The sequence below is a fragment of the Silurus aristotelis genome, assembly GCF_946808225.1.
Source record: "Silurus aristotelis genome assembly, chromosome: 13".
In the NCBI taxonomy this organism is placed as follows: domain Eukaryota; kingdom Metazoa; phylum Chordata; class Actinopteri; order Siluriformes; family Siluridae; genus Silurus; species Silurus aristotelis.
This window is the reverse complement of record NC_139586.1, coordinates 7621593-7640722: the sequence shown is the minus strand read 5'-3', so window position 1 is coordinate 7640722 and position 19130 is coordinate 7621593. Positions and strand designations below refer to the sequence as shown.

General features: G+C 37.4%; 1 protein-coding gene across 2 annotated transcripts; it reads right to left on the bottom strand.

Moving 5' to 3' along the window:
* Positions 1-2913: 2913 nt before the first annotated feature.
* LOC310736203 (calretinin-like) lies at positions 2914-18280 on the bottom strand. Of its 2 annotated transcripts, none has more exons than XM_083559573.1 (11): positions 17807-18280; positions 16701-16777; positions 14114-14203; positions 8798-8878; positions 8309-8365; positions 8148-8225; positions 5648-5703; positions 4957-4996; positions 3996-4049; positions 3718-3789; positions 2914-3305 (listed from the first exon to the last, which is right to left on the bottom strand). In XM_083559573.1, exons 1-11 carry the CDS (start codon positions 17889-17891, stop codon positions 3186-3188), a joined length of 810 nt encoding a protein of 269 aa, XP_083415699.1. In that variant the 5' UTR covers positions 17892-18280; the 3' UTR covers positions 2914-3185. The 2 variants fall into 2 exon arrangements, with proteins under 2 accessions (XP_083415699.1, XP_083415700.1); XM_083559574.1 differs by having other exon boundaries at positions 2914-3302; positions 17807-18278.
* Between the last annotated feature and the right edge of the window lie 850 nt (positions 18281-19130).

Sequence of the window (19130 nt, the reverse complement as noted above, 5' to 3'; positions counted from 1 at the left end):
TTCTTTAGAATACTCATTACATGTATTATATTGTTAATTACTATGCCATGCATGCCTACTTCGATCAAAAGATGCAGGCTATTTGTTGCTACCTTAAATAATGTAGACTACAGAAGGGGGAATGGATTGGATCAGCCTCCCAATTAGCGTAGAGCACAGTCTCCGTGTTCAAGTCTATGCTGAAAACACATTTGTTTAATCTAGGTGTTACTTAGGTAAAGAAGCAGACCTGGGGGTTGATCGTGGATATAGAGTGTTTTGGTGAACTGTGATATTTAGATGCTGTCAAATGAGTCCAAAACTGACATTTTTGGCTCTAACAAAAGAACTTGTGTGCAACGGAGAGCAGGAGATTCAATTCAATTCATTTTTATTTGTATAGCGCTTTTAACAATGAACATTGTCTCAAAGCAGCTTTACACAGATAATGTGGTGATTAAAAGTAAATATGTTCTTTGTAAGTAAGTTTGTCCCTGATGAGCAACTGTGGCAAGGAAAAACTCCCCGAGATGGCATAGGGAAGAAACCTTGAGAGGAACCAGACTCAAGAGGGAATCCATCCTCATCTGGGTTGCACCGAATGTCCATTTGAAGCAGATATACAATGTTGCGGGGTACAGTGTTGATGATCAGAAGCGAACTGTATCCTGAGTCAGTGTAGCAGACTGTTGACATTAACTACAGTCCAGTCCATCCTCAAAGCTCCTGTTCTTACTCCGGAATTTCATGGAACCACCCAAGGTGTTGATGAGAAACCGTCCCGAGCTGCACAGAGTGGCCTCCAGTCGAAGAGAACACAATGAATGGTGTGTGGTTGTTTTGGAACAGTAAAAGACTCATTCTGGGTTAAAACTAACATAAACACTATTCAACACCATGCAATTATGGACTGCGGCTAATTGGAAGCAATTCTTCAATACAATGACCTGAAGCATAAATCCAAGCTCTGTACATGTTATTTAGAGAGCACACAGTCAGCTATAGTGTTGTCCATCATGGACCAGTCACTGCCCCTAAATCCTTACGAACTGTTCTCGGATGAACTGGATCACAAGGTCAGAAAGAAATCTCCAACTGATAAATAACATATTTGGCATGGCAAAGCATTTTAGCTGAATGTTTGGAGAAATGAACTGTCCGGATGCCAAGAGTGTGTAAAGCTATTATTCATGCCAAGGGAGGATTTTTGAATGAAAATAAAACCTATTTATTTGTTTGTATATTTAAATTAAATATTTAAAGTTTTAAATGACCTGTTTGTTGCATATAAACAAGAGGAACATGCAAAGGCTAGGTGTTATCTAACTTTGCACTATAGATGCTGATATTTCTTGTCAGTCAGTATGTACTGTATTTAAGTAAATGTAAGTTTACTGTGATTGTTATATAAAAGTAAGAGCCTGATGTAAAATATTTATTTCATGCTCGAGTCATTATGTTTGCAAGAACATAATGTACGTACATGTACATACTTGTTTATTTCCCTCTACTTAGACTGAAAATGTCAAATTCACCACACTACATACTGTAACTGTACTCTATTTTACTGATTGAAAGGTTTAAATGCCTTGAAGGATTCTATTGGAAAAAAAATAAAAATAGAAAAACAACTTCATTTTTAAAGACAGCCTTAAGATTAAATGACTCTCGGTCCAGAAACAGAGCCCCGCCCCTTTTCATCTTCTTCGCCAACTTATCTAAAGTTGTCCTTTGCTCCAAAGTCACAGCAGTGAACCGAGGGTAATTTTTGGCCCACAAAAAAGTCAATATCAAAAGCCTAATGTAAGTAGGTTGTAAAAACAGCTCCTCCAGCTTCAGCTCCAGTTCATTGTTTTCTCTCTATGAGTACCAGAGCTGGAAAGATGATAACATCTGTGTGTGTGTGTGTGTGTGTGTGTGTGTGTGTGTGTGTGTGTGTGTGTGTGTGTGTGTGTGTGTGTGTGTGTGTGTGTGTGTGTGTGTGTGTGTGTGTGTGCATGCACTTCGCTGTTTCCCAACACAAAACTCGTCCTTGTCCTATAGAAGTTGTCTTTGGAGTTATCTCTGTGAAAAATGGGCCATGCTTCGCCCGTGATTAGTTGTTAATAGAGATCAGTTCCTTCCGTTAGAGTGTGCCGTCAGCAAAACTCTTATCTCACAAGTCCTCAGAGTGCATGGATTAATACATTCATCAACCAGCACACGTGTGCCTTCTTACTCTCCATTTTAAAATCAAGTTGATTATGGAGGATTTCACGCTTATTACAATAATTCACTATTTTTTATCACTAGCTACGGCCAGCAACTATTATATCATAGACACCTGTTATAGGTGACATAAGCTGATGCTAAATGCTGGTTATATTTTTGCTGAAAACAGTGTTGGAAATACATCACTGTTCTCTGTGGTGATTTTGGAGAATGAGGGAAATGGTAGATCTGTAGACTAGTAGAAATTACTGTGGTATTACTGTGGTATCAGAAAAGCTACTAGGTTTCCGATTGGCAGACAGATTTTGTCTGATATATATAAAAAAAATTAATAAATACCCAAATCCCATATAGTATAAATTTATAAATAAATTTATAAATGTGGATAAAAAGCCTCTCTGGCCATTTTCTTTTCTTGTAGCAAAGCAAAGTGGGTGTTAGAATACTAACAGTGTATCACCAAACTCATGGTAAAGCATAGTGGTGGCAGCATCATGGTGCTGTAGAGACGGACAGATAACTGAAAAAGACTGGCGTTAGAAGAAGGTTCTCAGTAGTGATGCTTAACGTGGGTGGATCATAGAAAAGAAGGAAAGGAAAAGGAGCAGTGTTTGTCCTCGGATATTTATTTCAGCGAAGATGGATAGATATAGATAGATACAGAGAGAGAGAGAGAGAGAGAGAGAGAGAGAGGGAGGGGGGGAGAGGGAGGGGGGGAGAGGGAGGGGGGGAGAGGGAGGGGGGGAGATGGAAGGAGATAAAGAGAAATAGAAATCTCAAAATGGAGTGAGAGCAGAGAAATTAAACAGTGGCTAATCATATCACTGTAGTTCAGAATTTTCAAATGTAAAGTGATATATAGATATATATAGATATTAAATGAGTCACAGAGTTCAGTGTGACATGAAATACATTTGTTTGGATAAGCTCAATAAGGGAACAAGCACATGCATCTAGGCTGAGTGGAATGGAATGACAGGGTCAAAGTTCAGAGCTCAGACAGTGGGCTCCTTGCACAGAACGATCTCCAGCTCAGTACGGAATAGCTTTCCTCCATCAGACAGGGCCATGATGCTCTTCTTTGAACTGGCCAGGCTATCTGTATCAGCCTCCTGCTTATAAACACACACACACACACACACGCACACACACACACACACACACACACACACACAGATAAAGTCAGTGCAGTGAAAAGGGAGGTCACATCAACAAGTACTTCTTTGGACATGTCTAAATGTCAGATTTTATTTATAACTGTAAAGTTTAGACTTGTGCTTTAAATTCAAACTTAAAAGTTGTATGAATTCAGTTAAACACACTGATGTCATTAATATTTCATATGTGGAGTGCTTCTAAATTATAACGCATCATCTACCTACTAAGTTTAGCTTCTTTAGAGGTTTTTCTCTTCTCTTGTCTACATCATGCCAGTATTTGTTAGCCGGTTGGAATGAACACCTCATAATTAAAACCAGACTTTTTATATATATATATATATATATATATATATTATAATAATAATACCATTTTGTGTTTCTGGTATAAATCCTTCAGCAGCGCATCCAACTCCTGTTCATCGATGTATCCGTTTCCATCCTGAAACAATAAAACACGCTGAGTGAGAAGACCTTCAGAAAAAGGATTTGTGAAGATTTAAACAAGCGGGAGAAAACACATTATTCAGTCTCCGAGTTTCAGTATTGTATTAATATGATGGAGTATTGCGATTACAGTCTAGAAGACTGCTGAAGCGACACTTTCCCAAATGACGCCCAACAGCAGAAGTACAGAATATTTCTCACCTTATCATAGAAAGTGAAAATGTCATCAAACTCATCAGAGGATAGCTTGAAGCTCTAATAAAGAAGAGGATATTCTGTATTAAGAAGATGAACTGAACAATGCATGAGTATTCACACGTGCACTTGGTGCATTTTGACATTTTGCATATTGACATTACATTGTAATCCCTGGAAATATAAACTCTTTTTTGTACAGACTTAATTATTCAGAAGCAAAGCTGATACTAAAAAACAGTACATTTATCTGTGTGAACAACTGAATTTAAGGTTTATCTTAATCTGTGCACGGTTCTAGTAAGTGCTACAGATGTATTTAGAAGCAGCAGTCGCCGCAACGTCTCCGCTCTCTTTGACTGTTTAATATTTCATTGAATGGTAGAAAGCTGTATAAAATATAGAAAGCAAAAAGCTTTTCAGGTCAGGTTTTGATGTAGATTCAGATGTGCCAATCCGCCGAAAGCCTTTAAAATTGCATGCAGATTCTGCTACTGCTTTGCCTTCAAACTTTGGCCTTAGGAGCAAAATTATCCCAAACTGTGGTAAAAAAAAAACAGTTCTGTTTGTCCAAAACTATTCTATGTATGTGTACTTTACTGAAGTATTTTATTTTGCAAAATCAGTTGTCGCTTTTTATTTATGAGTGGATAAAAACGTAACTGGTCAATCACACAGCAAAGCACCAATCAGGGTGGTGCGCACGCTCTGGTTTGAACTTGTTGCGATTGGCGCTTGGTGGTATCTTCTTAGCATGAACATAGAGATCAGCGTCAGTTCAACAGCAAGCAGAACATTTTGAGAGGAATAAATGATGGAAGAAAAGGAAAAAATGTTATGCCAAATTTCTTTATTTGATGACATGCAAATGGACAAAAAAACTAATCTGGCGTCACACAAGTCTGCCTGAGAGACACTCAGTACTGTAAACAGTAATACTGAAGTCCTTCACAAAAATAAAGTTTACCTGGAACTTAAGCAGGAAGTTCTCTTGTACTGGAAGCAGCCTGGAGACACACAGTCATATTTCTGAGAAAATGTTCAGATAGATACAGAAAAAAAAACATCTTTTTGCTAAAGCTTCTACAATCTTCCCAATGTCTCCCAGTCTGAAGCTTAGTCTACTGTGTCTCATAAAAACTCATGTCCAGAGTTGTGTTTTCTTCCAGTGATATATGAAGTCAAAGCATTGTTTCCTGCTCATGCAGGGCCACGAAACGAAAATGCTTACTTCCCTGTTTTGTGTAGACCAGCTACCAAACAGTCAATTAGATCTGAACCAGGGCAAGCTGCAGTGGGCAGGGGGTACGCTTAGCCCACCCTTAGCCCATTTAAATCATGCCCACTCAAACAAAGTTACAGTTAAAGTTAGACTTTTTTGTTAGTTTGTAATTTTTTAATGCCAATTAAGAAAAGTGGTTATATAATGTTCTGATACTGTCTTTGGTTAAGTGATGAATTGAGAAAAAAAATCTAATCTTTAAAAAAAAAAAATAATAATAATAAATAATAAAAATGTTATCATTTTGTATTGAATTTTGTAAATATTAGTTATTTGGAGAACTGGGTTAGGTTTCAGGGCTACTACCACCCTAATATAATTGGCTAGAACTGGCCCTGGTTTGAACAGGGCACACACATACATTTCAGATTCTCACCTGGCCATCTCGGACAGTCCAAGTTTTCCATCGCCGTTCAGGTCAAACATCTTCAGCTGTAATATGAAACAGAACAGTAAATCATTTACAATCTGTAAGTATTTACAAACACTTAATTAGAATCCAAAGCATGTCAATTATGCTCTAACAAAAATCCTACATTCCATAAAGAGCAAAAAGAAGACTTTTTTTTATGTTCGTTGTTGGTGTCTATTTCACTGGGGATTCACTTTGCTGGAAAGAGGTATTTGGGTTTCTCAAATATCCCAGAGGTGTCTCTTATTTCTACAGGTTTCTATTGTTTCCTGGAAGAACCGGAAATATAGAACTTGCATGGGTATAAAGGAAACTATAGGTGAATAAATGTAATATTTATTATTCCATTCACAGTGATTGGCATCATTGTATGGCAAGCTTGTTGTTTACAATGTACCAATGAGTTTCTGTAGGATCGGATCAGCAACAGGTTCCTAGTTAGTGTTTCTTTTTTTTTTGCACTGCGACAGTTGGCAGACTGTTTAATGTTTTGTGTGTCTATGCACGGACCAGGAATATAAGCATGTTTGTATTGAACCTCTTGTAAACCCTGCCTGGCTTTTCAGCTGTTTTGTCATGGAGTCAGTAATATGTGAGCATTAGCACTATGCTGTGGTTAATATAACTTGTATTAGGAGCCCCTTATTTTGTTTGACCACCAACTGGATGGAAATTTCTGTTCTCAAGGATTTTATAGCTGTTTCCAAACAGCTGTTTTGTATTACAGGAATTTTTTTTATATGTGTTCCCAGTTTACCTGGTCCCAGAAATGTGCCAAATGCTGGTATTCTCAGGTTAGTCTGGCATGGTACACTCTATGGCCTAAAGTTTTTGGACACCTAACCGTACACAATTGGATGGGTAGTCCTAAGATTTAGATTTCCTTTTACTAGAATAACATAGCTCAAACATGTTCCAGCAGGAATAAAACAACCTCTATTAACACACAATTTGCTAAGTCTGAGTGGAAGAACTTGAGTGTCCTGCACAGATCCCTGACCTTTGAACACCTTTGGGATAAACTGGATCACTGACTGCACCCCAGGCCTCCTTTTAACCAACATCATGCCAGATCATACTAATGCTCATGTAGCTGAATAAATAAAGATTTCACAGCCAACTGCAAAAATCTAGAGATTTTCCATGATGAGTGGAGCTAACTGCAAAAGAGAAGAAGAAATAAATCTGCAATAATATTCAAAACCATATACAGTATGATTACTACATTCAAGTGTTTGCAAACCTTTGCCCATGTAGTGTATGAGTTAAAGCTCTACAATAAGAATAGATCCAGTTAAATACATGTGGCTTGTTCTACTGCTCTTGACATGGTATACTTTGAAGACATTCTGCGGAAGCAGAATAAAAAAAGAAATCTACTGACCCAAAGTGTGGCATCTTTACATGTATATAAGTGGTTGCTCTTGGATGAAGCTTTAGGCATCAATTTCCAGATCTTGGTTTTTTTAGTGCTAATGGTTGAGGTATTGAGTATGGAAATGCAAAAAATGGTTCTCCTGCACCATTTAATGTTTCATCCCCCTTCGCTAGCTGTTTTGCAAATCATTTATGCATTACCCTATGAGCATATTGTATGTATGAGCATTTGTAAAGGTTTTGCATATATGCTGACAACACCACCTTGCTTTTTTATGAATTGACTGGATATTGGACAGTTGTCTCAGCAAAGCTAATCATCTACTGGAGTGCTATTGTGGGTTTTCTTGATTCAATACTATTGTTCAAGACTCTGATTTCATACCAATTATAAATGTGCTTCATAAACATGATAGTTTGTATGTTTGTCATGTTTTGAGTTGGTTCACACAGAAATTGTTTCATATCTCAAGTTTACATATCTCAAGATTATATACATGTGATCAAATTCCAGCCTAAGGATCAGTCTTCACTTTTCATGTTAGAAAAAGACAGGTCCAAATTTCTTCTTCGAAGAAATGCACCTGAGGTTTTAGAATTTGACACTGATGTGATTCTTGCTTTAGTGTTTATTAAATTCTCTCATATTGTATTGATTTCCTATTTAAAGTAGGCCATTAAGTTAGAAACTAGGAATGTCTCTTTAAAACATTGCTGTTGTGCTGATTTAATAATTTCTTTGTTGATTGAAAAGTGTGTTTGGTTCAACAATGCACAATTGCAAGTATTTCTTTGGGGGTCAATAATTTTGGAACTACTAATTGTATCCTTTTCATTGTATCAGTTTTACCCTGGTATATGTGCGAAAAGTAAAAATAGTTTTGCATCAAAATGTCTGTTCACCTTTACCAAACGTGCCAATAATTTTAAATACAATATTTAAAGTAAATATTATCAGTATGCACCAATAAATACAATAATACAGAACTTTGCTTGTACTATTAACATAGTGTGTGTGTGTGTGTGTGTGTGTGTGTGTGTGTGTGTGTGTGTGTGTGTGTGTGTGTGTGTGTGTCACACTACTTACAATAGTTTGTGTGTACTCATTCAGCTTTTTGTCATCATAGTGTCTGTTCGCTTTTTTCAAGAGGTCACACAGGAAACTCTTAAAAAACAAAGCAGTTGTAATTAGTGCATAATGTTGGTTTATTTATTTGTTTATTATACTTGTTTATTTTTTATTATTACCTTTAATTCATTAGCCTCAATAAATCCACTGCGGTCCGTGTCGTATTTCCTCCATGCCTATGAAGTAAAAAACATTTTATTGACATTAATAAATTACCTCGTTACTTTGGTAATTACATTTTAATACAATTTATGAATGTAATACTGGACAAAAATATTAGACATAAATCATATAGTCCTCTTTTTTTTCCCCATAGCCCTCATTGTGCACACATTTTGCTGCATCATGTCACCTTATTTCACCTTGCGTGCGCACACACACACACACACGCACGCACGCGCACACACACGCACACACACACACACACACACACACACACACACACACACACACACACACACACAAACACAGAGTTTCTGTATCCTGCAGCCCATTAACGTGAAATAACGCTGTGAAATACTCTCTGTGTGTGTGTGTGTGTGTGTGTGTGTGTGTGTGTGTGTGTGTGTGTGTGTGTGTGTGTGTGTGTGTGTGTGTGTGTTTAATACCGTCATGAATTCAATGCTGGATCCCAAAAATTGTCTGAAACACAGCAGAAAGTTCTCTTCTGTAGGTAGAACCTGAGCCAGCTGAAAGAACACAGGGAGTGAATAAAACTTGAAAATCCATCAAGATGTTTGGATTTACTTTTAGGTCTAGGATCGGATATTTTGGGTCAGGCAAATGTAAGGAAAACTGACTTTCTATATTAAAAAACAAATCACCTGCAGACACACACACACACACACACACACACACACACACACACACACACACACACACACACATAAACACATAAGCCTTTAATTATTTTACATCCCCAAATGTAACTTCTCAACCCTGACCATCCTTCACACACAGACTCCACAGCTCACAGTCCATACAGTGAATCTGTAAGGCCTGTGATTTCTTGACGTGATTGACAGAAACCCATTTCATGCTCTCTGTTATCTCTTCCTCTCGTACCGAAAAGCCAACCATGCTAAGAGAAAAACTCTTCATACTCTGGACACCAAAGCTCTCTAGCCATCTGTCTACTTAACTTTCTGTTCAGTTTAGTTCAATTCACTTTTCAATGTTTTCTACAGATTCCCAAACTACTGCATTTAACTATGTTTTCTATGTATGCATGTTTTAATGAATGTATATCTTTTTTCCAACATTAATAGGAATCTTAAATTCAGGTAAATGTGACTGGAACCTTACATTTTATATGGAACTGCAATGATGAAATCAGATGGAGGGACATCAGGGTGGTTTCCTAAAGATGGTGATTCGTTTTGCTGTTGGTCATCACATATTGATTATAAGAATTGCAAAATACTGTACTCTGTTGAGGAAGAGAATCACTCATGTACTGATACTGATAGTATTTGAGGTCAAAGCTCCATGACATTGCTTAGTTTGTATATATATATTATTCATTTCCAGGCTTCATCAGGCTGTTCATGAATCTAAATCACTTGTCTGTATTGTATTCAAAACTGTTGATCTAATCCTCTCAGTATTTACACATTTGTAACTTGAAGTAATGGAAGCTATCAACGCACACGCGGTTGTCTTATTTGGGTACACTACATCATTGTATTCAGAGCAGAAATGGTTTCTCATACAGCCATTAACGCTCAGGGTTCTCGTTCAGCTCAGGAAAATACATTTTTGGACTGCAGAAAGCACTTCATGTGCTATATCTTTCTTACAGAGCATTCGGTATAACGCTGCTCACTTGATTATATAACTTCCCAACGTTCTCTAAGGTGACTCCCATGCTGTTGTCACTCTATATCTGTCCCTTAAATTCAAATTTTCCATTGGTGCTTTAAAGCAAACATGTTTGCTCAGTCTATTGTGCATCTCCAGGGCTCTGGGAATACACAATTAGCTTTCAGTGAACTAGAGCGAAGACAGAGCACCATGCAAGAGAAAAGCAGACTGTATATGTCAGATTTAGTGGAAGCATCATCTTACAGACATTTGCGCTAAGAGACAGGTTTACACGTGTATTAAACTTCCTTGCACCGATAAAGCAGTGATATCAGGATCACGTGAAAAGGTCACACCTTCAACTACAGCCCCTATAATCCTCTGCACAGTCACAGTATTAATCCTAAATAAGGTACAGTATAATCTTTGCTAAAATCTGAAGCAAAACCCATTTGTCACACAGGCTGCTTCTCAATATACTATTTGTTCTTACATGTTTGATGTTATCGCGTTTCTGACTGACCTCCTACCAAACATGATAATTCAACACCATAGCAATGAGGTTTGCAATGGGTTCATCTATTTCATAACTGTGGGATATGATTTTAACACAAGCCAAGATGCCTAAACTCACTTCAGCTAAACAAGTGAAGTCTTGAAAACCTTCAGCACTTGAGCCTTCATCGCATTTCAAACACATCACTTTAGTTTTTGTTCGCTGTTTCCGCCATGTTACTCGCACACCAGGAGGTCCAGTGGCCTGGAAATCAGGGCTGATGTCCGCCCGAGTAGACTAATCCCTAAATGTTTTAAAGAGATTTTACAGTGCTTAGTGAAATATGTTAGTATGCTAACAGTCTTTCCAGGATATCGTACATAATAATACAAAGAAGACGTATTTCTATTCTTCCCCTCTTGCCACTATATTGCCTTATTTTTTTCTCCTCCTTTGCCCTTTATCTCACCCCCTTCTTCCACCCATGCTCCTTCATCTTTGTTCATCTCTCCCTATCTTAATATCTCCGTTTTAATTCAGTTTCCCCACCGCCATCCTTTCTTTTTTTTATCTTAGCCTTTTCTCTTCTGGCTATCTTTCCCTCTTTCTCATTTATTATTTTTCCTCGCCTCATTCTGCCCTACAGTTCTCTATTACTCAGTGTACCCTTGCTCTATTTTGCTTCGTCTACTACCCATCTCCCTTTCTATTCTCTGCATGATCTTTATTATCTCTTTTACCACCTTTTTAATAATATTGTACTTTTTCTCTGGTCTTATCCCTTTTCCTGTTTTGCCTTTTCCTTCAGCACATCCCTCTTTCTTTAATCTGTCTCTTAAGCTTGTTAAAATTGTCTTACGTCCTACATGATTCGATAAGCCATAAGGATTAATGTGCCATTAAAATGGCTTATTGTTTAGCGTTCATCTGTCACTTGTTTGTATTTAGAATAATAACTTATTTAGAGGTGTAAAATAGTCACAGTTCATCGTGGATTCTTATCTTGTGAAATGTACTGGCTCAGCGAATGAATTGAAATCCTCCAAATTAATCTAAAAGCCTATTCTGTATTAGCCAGTATAAATTCCTTCCATGTTATCCCATTTGATATGAATGCGATGTAGCAATGTGCAAGAATCGGGTAATGAATATAATAAAATTATAGTATAATAATGTACGAGGTGGTATCAAAAACGTTTCAAAACTTAGCTCTGTTACAAGAAAGTATTTCATTTATTAACATTTACAAACCGTCTCCTTCACAATAGGCAATACAGTGCTCCTATCGTTCCTGCCACTTCTGGAATGTGTTTTAGAAGACTTATTTTAGAAGTGTGTCAAGCACCTTCTGTGATTCATGCTGGATCCTTATCTTCAGGCAGAGGGTGAAGTCAGCAGGAGGCAAATCTGAGATTGTGCAGATCTTTCTCCGATGATCATCATGCACAAGTTGCCGAATGGTTTTGACATTATAGGTCAGCACCATTAGTCTCGAAACCTTTGGATACCACCTCCACCTTGTACATGCATAATGCTAGCTTGTAGGTCTATATTTTTAATTGCTGTTTTGTTATAACTGGTTTTGCTGTCTTTTTTTTCTCTGTCTTTATCTGGTAAAATTGTGTACATTTAGTCTTGCATGTCTTTTTTCCCTGTCAGTATTTAGCACTTTCAAGCTTAGCCTGAATTCTATAACCTGAAATCACTTATAAGGCACTCTGTAAAAATACACACTACAAATAAATAATGGAATGTATGCAATGTGCTGGCAGAGTCGAAAAGGTTCACGAAGAAACGCATCCATGCGGAACTTGGGAGATGGAGGGAAAAACAGAGAAGTCGAGCGAGATATGCAATCTCTTTCTGGATTAGTGGGTTTTGTTTTCGAGCGTCAGCAACCTCATCTGTCTATGTGACATCTCAGTGAGCTTTAACCAGTGACCCTAATTTCCATACTAGAATAAAAAGCTGCTAATCCAGGCACAGTGGCAAACAAGGAAACACTCTTTAAAGAGACTTATCATTGAATATCCTGTGTTTTCTAGTTCGATTTATTCCAACAGCGATAGTGATATTCTCGGCGAGTTCCTGTTTCGATACAAGCATTTATTTTTAGAATTATCATCTTACTTTTTGCTTTAAAGCAATAAAGTGTTCTCCACCCAACCATTTACATTTCCACATTCTCCAAAATTAAATGCTAGTTTAATGCTTGTGTGCCTGATTATTGCTTGTGTGCATTATCACAGTTAGATACTTTAGTGTTTTACAACGGTTTAACCACATCTCAAACCACAAATGGGAGGAGAAGCTCTGTCTTTGTACCAACTATTGTATCTCAGCTAAACAGCAACTAATCATGTCAGATTGCTAACTAAAAATTTAGCAGGCTTAGCTTGCTAGTTAGAAGCTAGTTTGCTAACATGAGATTAACAAGTCACAAATCTTGCTGAAGGAGATGAATAATGGACATGTTTAAGGAACTTAAACTTTTTTCAGCTTTTCAAAAGCATATGTTTGGTGGCAAAGCTTTCTGTGCCACAACATACACAATCTCATAACTGTAAGAACATAACCTAAACTGTGTCCACAAGCAAAGTTTTAAGCATCAGGAGACCTAAAGCTTTCAATTTCTCTCCATTATTATGCTCAGAAAGATGTGAATACATTCTTGTCGAATTCTTAAGCCTAGCATACAGTAGTATACCCATCAAATTGACATTTACTCTAATAATTTACTCATATTCACTAATTATATACTTTTATGTACTTTTATGTATTTTTTATGTATTTAAGTAGTACAGAACTAAACAACTCTAGAATTTGAGTTTGTAAGCCAAAGATTGGTCTGGACAGTATAAATGTCTCTGTATATCAGTGGTCATATTGGTGTAGATCAGGGGTCACCAACATGGTGCCCGCAAGGACTGCATGAGTAGCCCACGGGCCTTTTCAAAAAATAGCTGTTGAATCATTGTTCATAATTATTGTGAGAAATCATTAACATGATCAGTGTATTCACAAAGATGAATATCATTAATTAATAATAATAACATATAATAAAAAGTAAATTGACCAAATTTGTTATTTCGGATCAAACTGAAAATTGTGTGTATCAAACTGGTAGCCCTTCACATTAATCGTTACCCAAGAAGTAGCTGTCAGTTTCAAAAAGGTTGGTGACCCCTGGTGTAGATCAAGTTCACAGAAATGATCATGTAAATGTAGCTTGTTCTCTTTCATTATGTTCAGTTCATCTGTAAATGAATACCGCTCTACATCGTGACACTAATGCCATTTGACATTCATCTAATGTTCACTGGTGATTTATTTGCTTCTTTATATTCTGTTTTATATACAGGGGTAGCCTGATCTATACACATACTTTCTAAAGAAAATCAATGCTGACAATATAAAACCCAGTCAATACTATCACAAGTGTCTGATGAAGCTTCATAAGCCTAAGCAAGTCATGTGTTATTGCAAATGTTTCAACTAATGTTTTATTCATGCAGTGTTAAAAATATGGGCTTGCTTTTGTCTTTTTTTTCCTTTTTTTTTTTTTTTTTTTTTTTACAAGATTTAGATTCTTACTCAGGAAATGTAAAAAGTGAGAATGATGTACCTCTGACATCTCAATCTTCCCATCTGCATTTTTCTCCACTTTCTTCATGAACTCTTGCATCTTCTCTTTTAAAGCGCCATTTGCAGAATCCTTAAATCCCAAAACACAAATATGGAGCATTAGCCTGGAATCAATGGCTGGCTGGAAGATGCATTGTGCAGTGCAACATACATTATATGCTGAATTAATACCAGTCTGTCACATCAATAAACATTACAATACAAATCCATACCTTAATAGTACACATGCAGTGGACTAAGCATGATAAAATAAACAGGTCCCATAAACACCAATTTTATTGACTGCAAAAAAATGGTAAGGGCTTATGTACATTTACTGGCCATTTTAGGACTCACACAATAAGTGATGAAACAAGGCTATAATTCAATCGAGGCACAATTACTGCCCACTTCAATAGAAACACCTGTACACCTCCACATTTATGCAGTTGTCCAATCAATCACTCATGTGGCGTATATCATGTGGCATATATTTTTGTTTACTTTCTAGTTTTACTGAGTATCAAAGAAATAAACAACTTTTATTTTTTGCTCAACTACATTTATGAGTCAGTATGTGAACCTTCTATGCAACAATGTTTTAAATGACAGTCACCGTTACCAATTACATTTTGCTCATCTGCTGAAGATCTGCTGTCTTTGAGCGACCAGCATTTGCTGGTCAAGTAAATTTCAGCCTCTTTCTGAGAATGAGAGGTGCATCAAGTCACAATGAATATTTATTCAAGTGAGGACTAGAGCATCTTTGAGCCTACATTCAATATGAGTCAAATACTCAAGTACTGTTCAAATCACATACTTTAACCATTTACACATTTACATTTACAAGTCATATTGGAATTGGTAACCTTTAACTTGAAGTAATTTTTGCAGTAAGGCATCTATAATTTTACTCGGTATACAGAGCTCAAGAGGTGCAATTAATGATCACATCAAAAATCTAAAGGAAGAAAAGATGTGATCTTTGTGACTTTAATAGTTTCATAGTTGTGGGTACCAAACAGGTTGGTGTTTCTTAAATCTGTTGGTATTTTTTTTTACATTACATAACAATTTACAGTCTCTAGAATGGTACAAAGAGCAAAAAAACATTGGGAAAATGATGGTTTTGTGGGTATAAATGCCTTGTTATAGTTTGAGGTGCCAAAATATATTAAAGGATATATAAACCCAAATAATTACTTTTTACAACCGTGGTGAGCAGAACAGTCTCTGCATGTACAACATGTCAACTGCTGAGGTGGATAGACTGCATAGGAGCTGACAGGATGGCCATCAACAGGATTATTTATTATTATTATTATTATTGTATTATTATTATGGTTAGAGACTCATGCAAATTGGACAGTTAAAAGAAATCAATCAAGAAATTTCTTAGCATTGTCCAGCTTGAATGTGTCTCTTAGACACTTGATCCTGGCTGACAGGAGAGGAACTTGATGTGATCTGCTGCTATTGTTGGTGTATTGTTCAGTCTGGTCAGACTCTTCTGGTCTTTTTTATCAACATGGTGTTTCAGACTGCAGACCCTCTGCTCACATGCTTTTTTTTTCTTATTCTACTTTTCTGAAGAGACTGTTATGTGTAAAACATTATAGCAGGGGATCAGCAGTAACTGCTTGTAGTATATTTAAATACTCAAGTCATCCAGTCTTATGAGAGATGTGAACATGAACTGAGCTCTTGACTGCTACCTACATGATTTTATGTACTGTGCTGCATTGTGTTGGATGTGCCACATGACATATTAGACAACCGCATGATTATTCTTTATTCATGCTGTTGTCTTCTTACTCAGTCATGTGGGACAATACATAAAATCATGTAGGTAGCAGTCAAAAACATTACGTCTATCATAAGACTGGATGATTTCACAAATGTTTTTACGTGAATCATTTAAGACATTGTATGTGCTTACGAATACAATTATCATATTATTTTGTATCATACTGAATATTGTATCATATTCAGGTCAAATATATAAGAAGAAGGGACCAGGTGACCAGTCTAACATTGTAAACATGCAGCCTGCATGCTTATGTTATCACACACTCACCTCAAAAAACAGTATTTGGTTCAGTAACACCAACTATATTTCATATATATAACTATTTCATAAAATATCAGGGAAAAGTTCAAATAAAGGATATTTAGACAAATTACAACTATAGTGTAATTTCACATAGAGTAACATCAAGATGACAAAAATGTTTGCTGATGCTTTTAATTTTAGGAGGGATTGTGGAACTCTAAATGGATTAAACTCTTCAAAAGAACTTTAGAGCAGAAACGTAAACTATATAGAGATAATGAGAAGATGGAATGAATTCAGAGTGGTTTTCCTCCCAAACATTAGTCATTTCATAACTCTATGATAACTGCTACTACAGTTTAAAGTCCTGCTTCGTTCATTTGAATGATAACAAAACCATGTAAGCAGGGTATTGAACGTCTCAACACTGACACAAGGCTTGCACCTCCAGATAATTCAGAACCCTCCGACTCTGATTGTGTCTTGTCTGATAAACAGAGATTCGAGTAAGTGGTGTGTTTGGGTTAATGCTCACTGTGCTGGTTCCTCGGAGCACTGCCTCCAACTCCGTGAAAAAACTCTCCAGCTCTTTTCCTTCAATATAGCCATTTCCTAGGAAACAGCAGAAATTGAGAGCATATTATTTAGACTTGATCACCGTACAAGCTCAGGCTAAGTACTAATACATAATCTTTTGTTCGGCTCAGCAACAACATCAGAAGACTACAGGGGACGGTTTGAACGGCTGAAAGGATTATTTGTGCTCCCTTTGTTATTGATTATTATTATTCTTTCTATGTTACTTCTTTTTTTTAAGTGCAACTGGAAGCTTCTGCCATTGAAACAAGTTCTTTGTAAGTGCACACATACCTCGCATTAAAGCTCTTTCTGATTCTGATTCTCATATAGTTTTATTGATTTTTGAGAGGATCTCCTCCTTTACATGCAGTGGGTTCAGGGTTTAGAATGTCCACCCAAGAGGGAAACATTTCATCAATGGTATAAATATGCACATTTTTATGAAACTCTAAATAGGAAAATTATTTTATTTCATAAGGAAAATAAATCAGCATCTGAAAAATATGGAATTCATATGGAAGTGGTTTACAGGTTTCCATCAGTAAGATGATTCATGCTATTCATTTCATTATATTTGAGCATGACCTGTAGAATAAAATACTCTAACACTAATTAATTTTTTTTTTTGTACCAGTCGGGAGTGACGTGCTCTTAATCACAGGCATGTGAGCAGATTCAACATGAATGAATATTTAATCTTCCATTTGCAGACCCTCAGGCATGTCCATGGAAGATAAGAATTTTTTTGCAGAGCAGTGCAAAATCAGCATCCTGTAAGATAATGGGCTAAAAAAAATCTTCCAAACTGTAAGAGATTCACCTTTATTCCATTCTAAGTGGATTTAATTAAAATTGCATCTTTTTTATGATGGTTAATTGCTGAAAACTTTTTTTTTTCTAGTTGTTTATTTATTTGTTTGTTTCCTGTAAATTTTTTTTATACATTAATCCTATTTCTGTTACATGTACAGCATTACAGAATTGAAAGATTAACATATTTTCAGTGCTTTAGCTGCTTAATGTATAGATTTATGTGAGACCCCTTAGGGCCGTTTGACTCACCATGGCGGTCGAAGTGTTTCCACACGGTCATGAAGTGTGCTGCGGTGACTTCGGCCAGGTGAAGGTGCTGCGGGTTAACAGCCATCAATGTAACTTTCTCTTCTCCCTCTGGATGAGACCGTTTCTTCCGTCTCTCAAGTCACTCTAAAGGACTGTGCTGTGTGTGTGTGTGTGTACCACCACGACTGGGACAGCAGCTTATAACACCCCCACCTCCTCCTCCTCCTGATGCCCTCGCAGTGGGAACACCCCCCATCTTTTTTCAAATATGTATAATGTATTTTAATTTGAATAAAACATGTATAAGTACTCTGTCTCTATCAATAGAAGCAGTTAAGTAAAAATACGAGATGATCAAATAGATTAAGAAGAGCGATCTTTTCTGAGCTGGATAGCGGCTCTACAGCGACTGCTAAACATCAATTTTGATTTTGATTATTATCTCTGTCTTAAAACCCCAGTGTGTTACTCTTCATCTCTCACTATCTGTGCAAATCACCAGTGTTAATCATAAATAAAGATGTAATGTAGAGGTGTGGCCGCTACATCTTTCACTCAGGTGGAGGCGTGGCCTCAACATCTTTCAGAGGTGTGGCCTCTACATCTTCCACTCAGGTGGAGGCGTGGCCTCAACATCTTTTAGAGGTGTGGCCTCTACATCTTCCACTCAGGTGGAGGTGTGGCCTCAACATCTTTTACTCAGGTGGAGGCATGGCCTCAACATCTTTCACTCAGGTGGAGGCATGGCCTCAACATCTTTGACTCAGGTGGAGGTGTGGCCTCAACATCTTTCAGAGGCATGGCCTCAACATCTTTCACTCAGGTGGAGGCATGGCCTCTACATCTTTCACTCAGGTGGAGGCATGGCCTCTACATCTTTCACTCAGGTGGAGGTGTGGCCTCAACATCTTTCAGAGGCATGGCCTCAACATCTTTCACTCAGGTGGAGGCATGGCCTCAACATCTTTCACTCAGGTGGAGGCATGGCCTCAACATCTTTCACTCAGGTGGAGGCATGGCCTCTACATCTTTCACTCAGGTGGAGGTGTGGCCTCAACATCATTCAGAGGTGTGGCCTCTACATCTTCCACTCAGGTGGAGGCATGGCCTCAACATCTTTCACTCAGGTGGAGGCATGGCCTCTACATCTTTCACTCAGGCGGAGGCGTGGCCTCAACATTTTTTCACTGAGGTAGAGGTGTGGCCTCAACATCTTTCACTCAGGTAGAGGTGTGGCCTCTACATCTTTCACTCAGGCGGAGGTATGGCCTCAACATCTTTCACTCAGGTAGAGGTGTGGCCTCAACATCTTTCACTCAGGTAG

Bases quoted from the DNA above. Each gene is read 5' to 3' on its own strand.
- LOC310736203 (XM_083559573.1), bottom strand. From the start codon at position 17,891: ATGGCTGTTAACCCGCAGCACCTTCACCTGGCCGAAGTCACCGCAGCA. The intron at 8,879-14,113 runs GTACATCATTCT...GTGTTCTTTCAG, and splicing joins GGAAGATTGAGATGTCAGAG to CTGGCTCAGGTTCTACCTAC. The intron at 8,366-8,797 runs GTATTAAACACA...TTTACTTCATAG, and splicing joins CCAGCATTGAATTCATGACG to GCATGGAGGAAATACGACAC.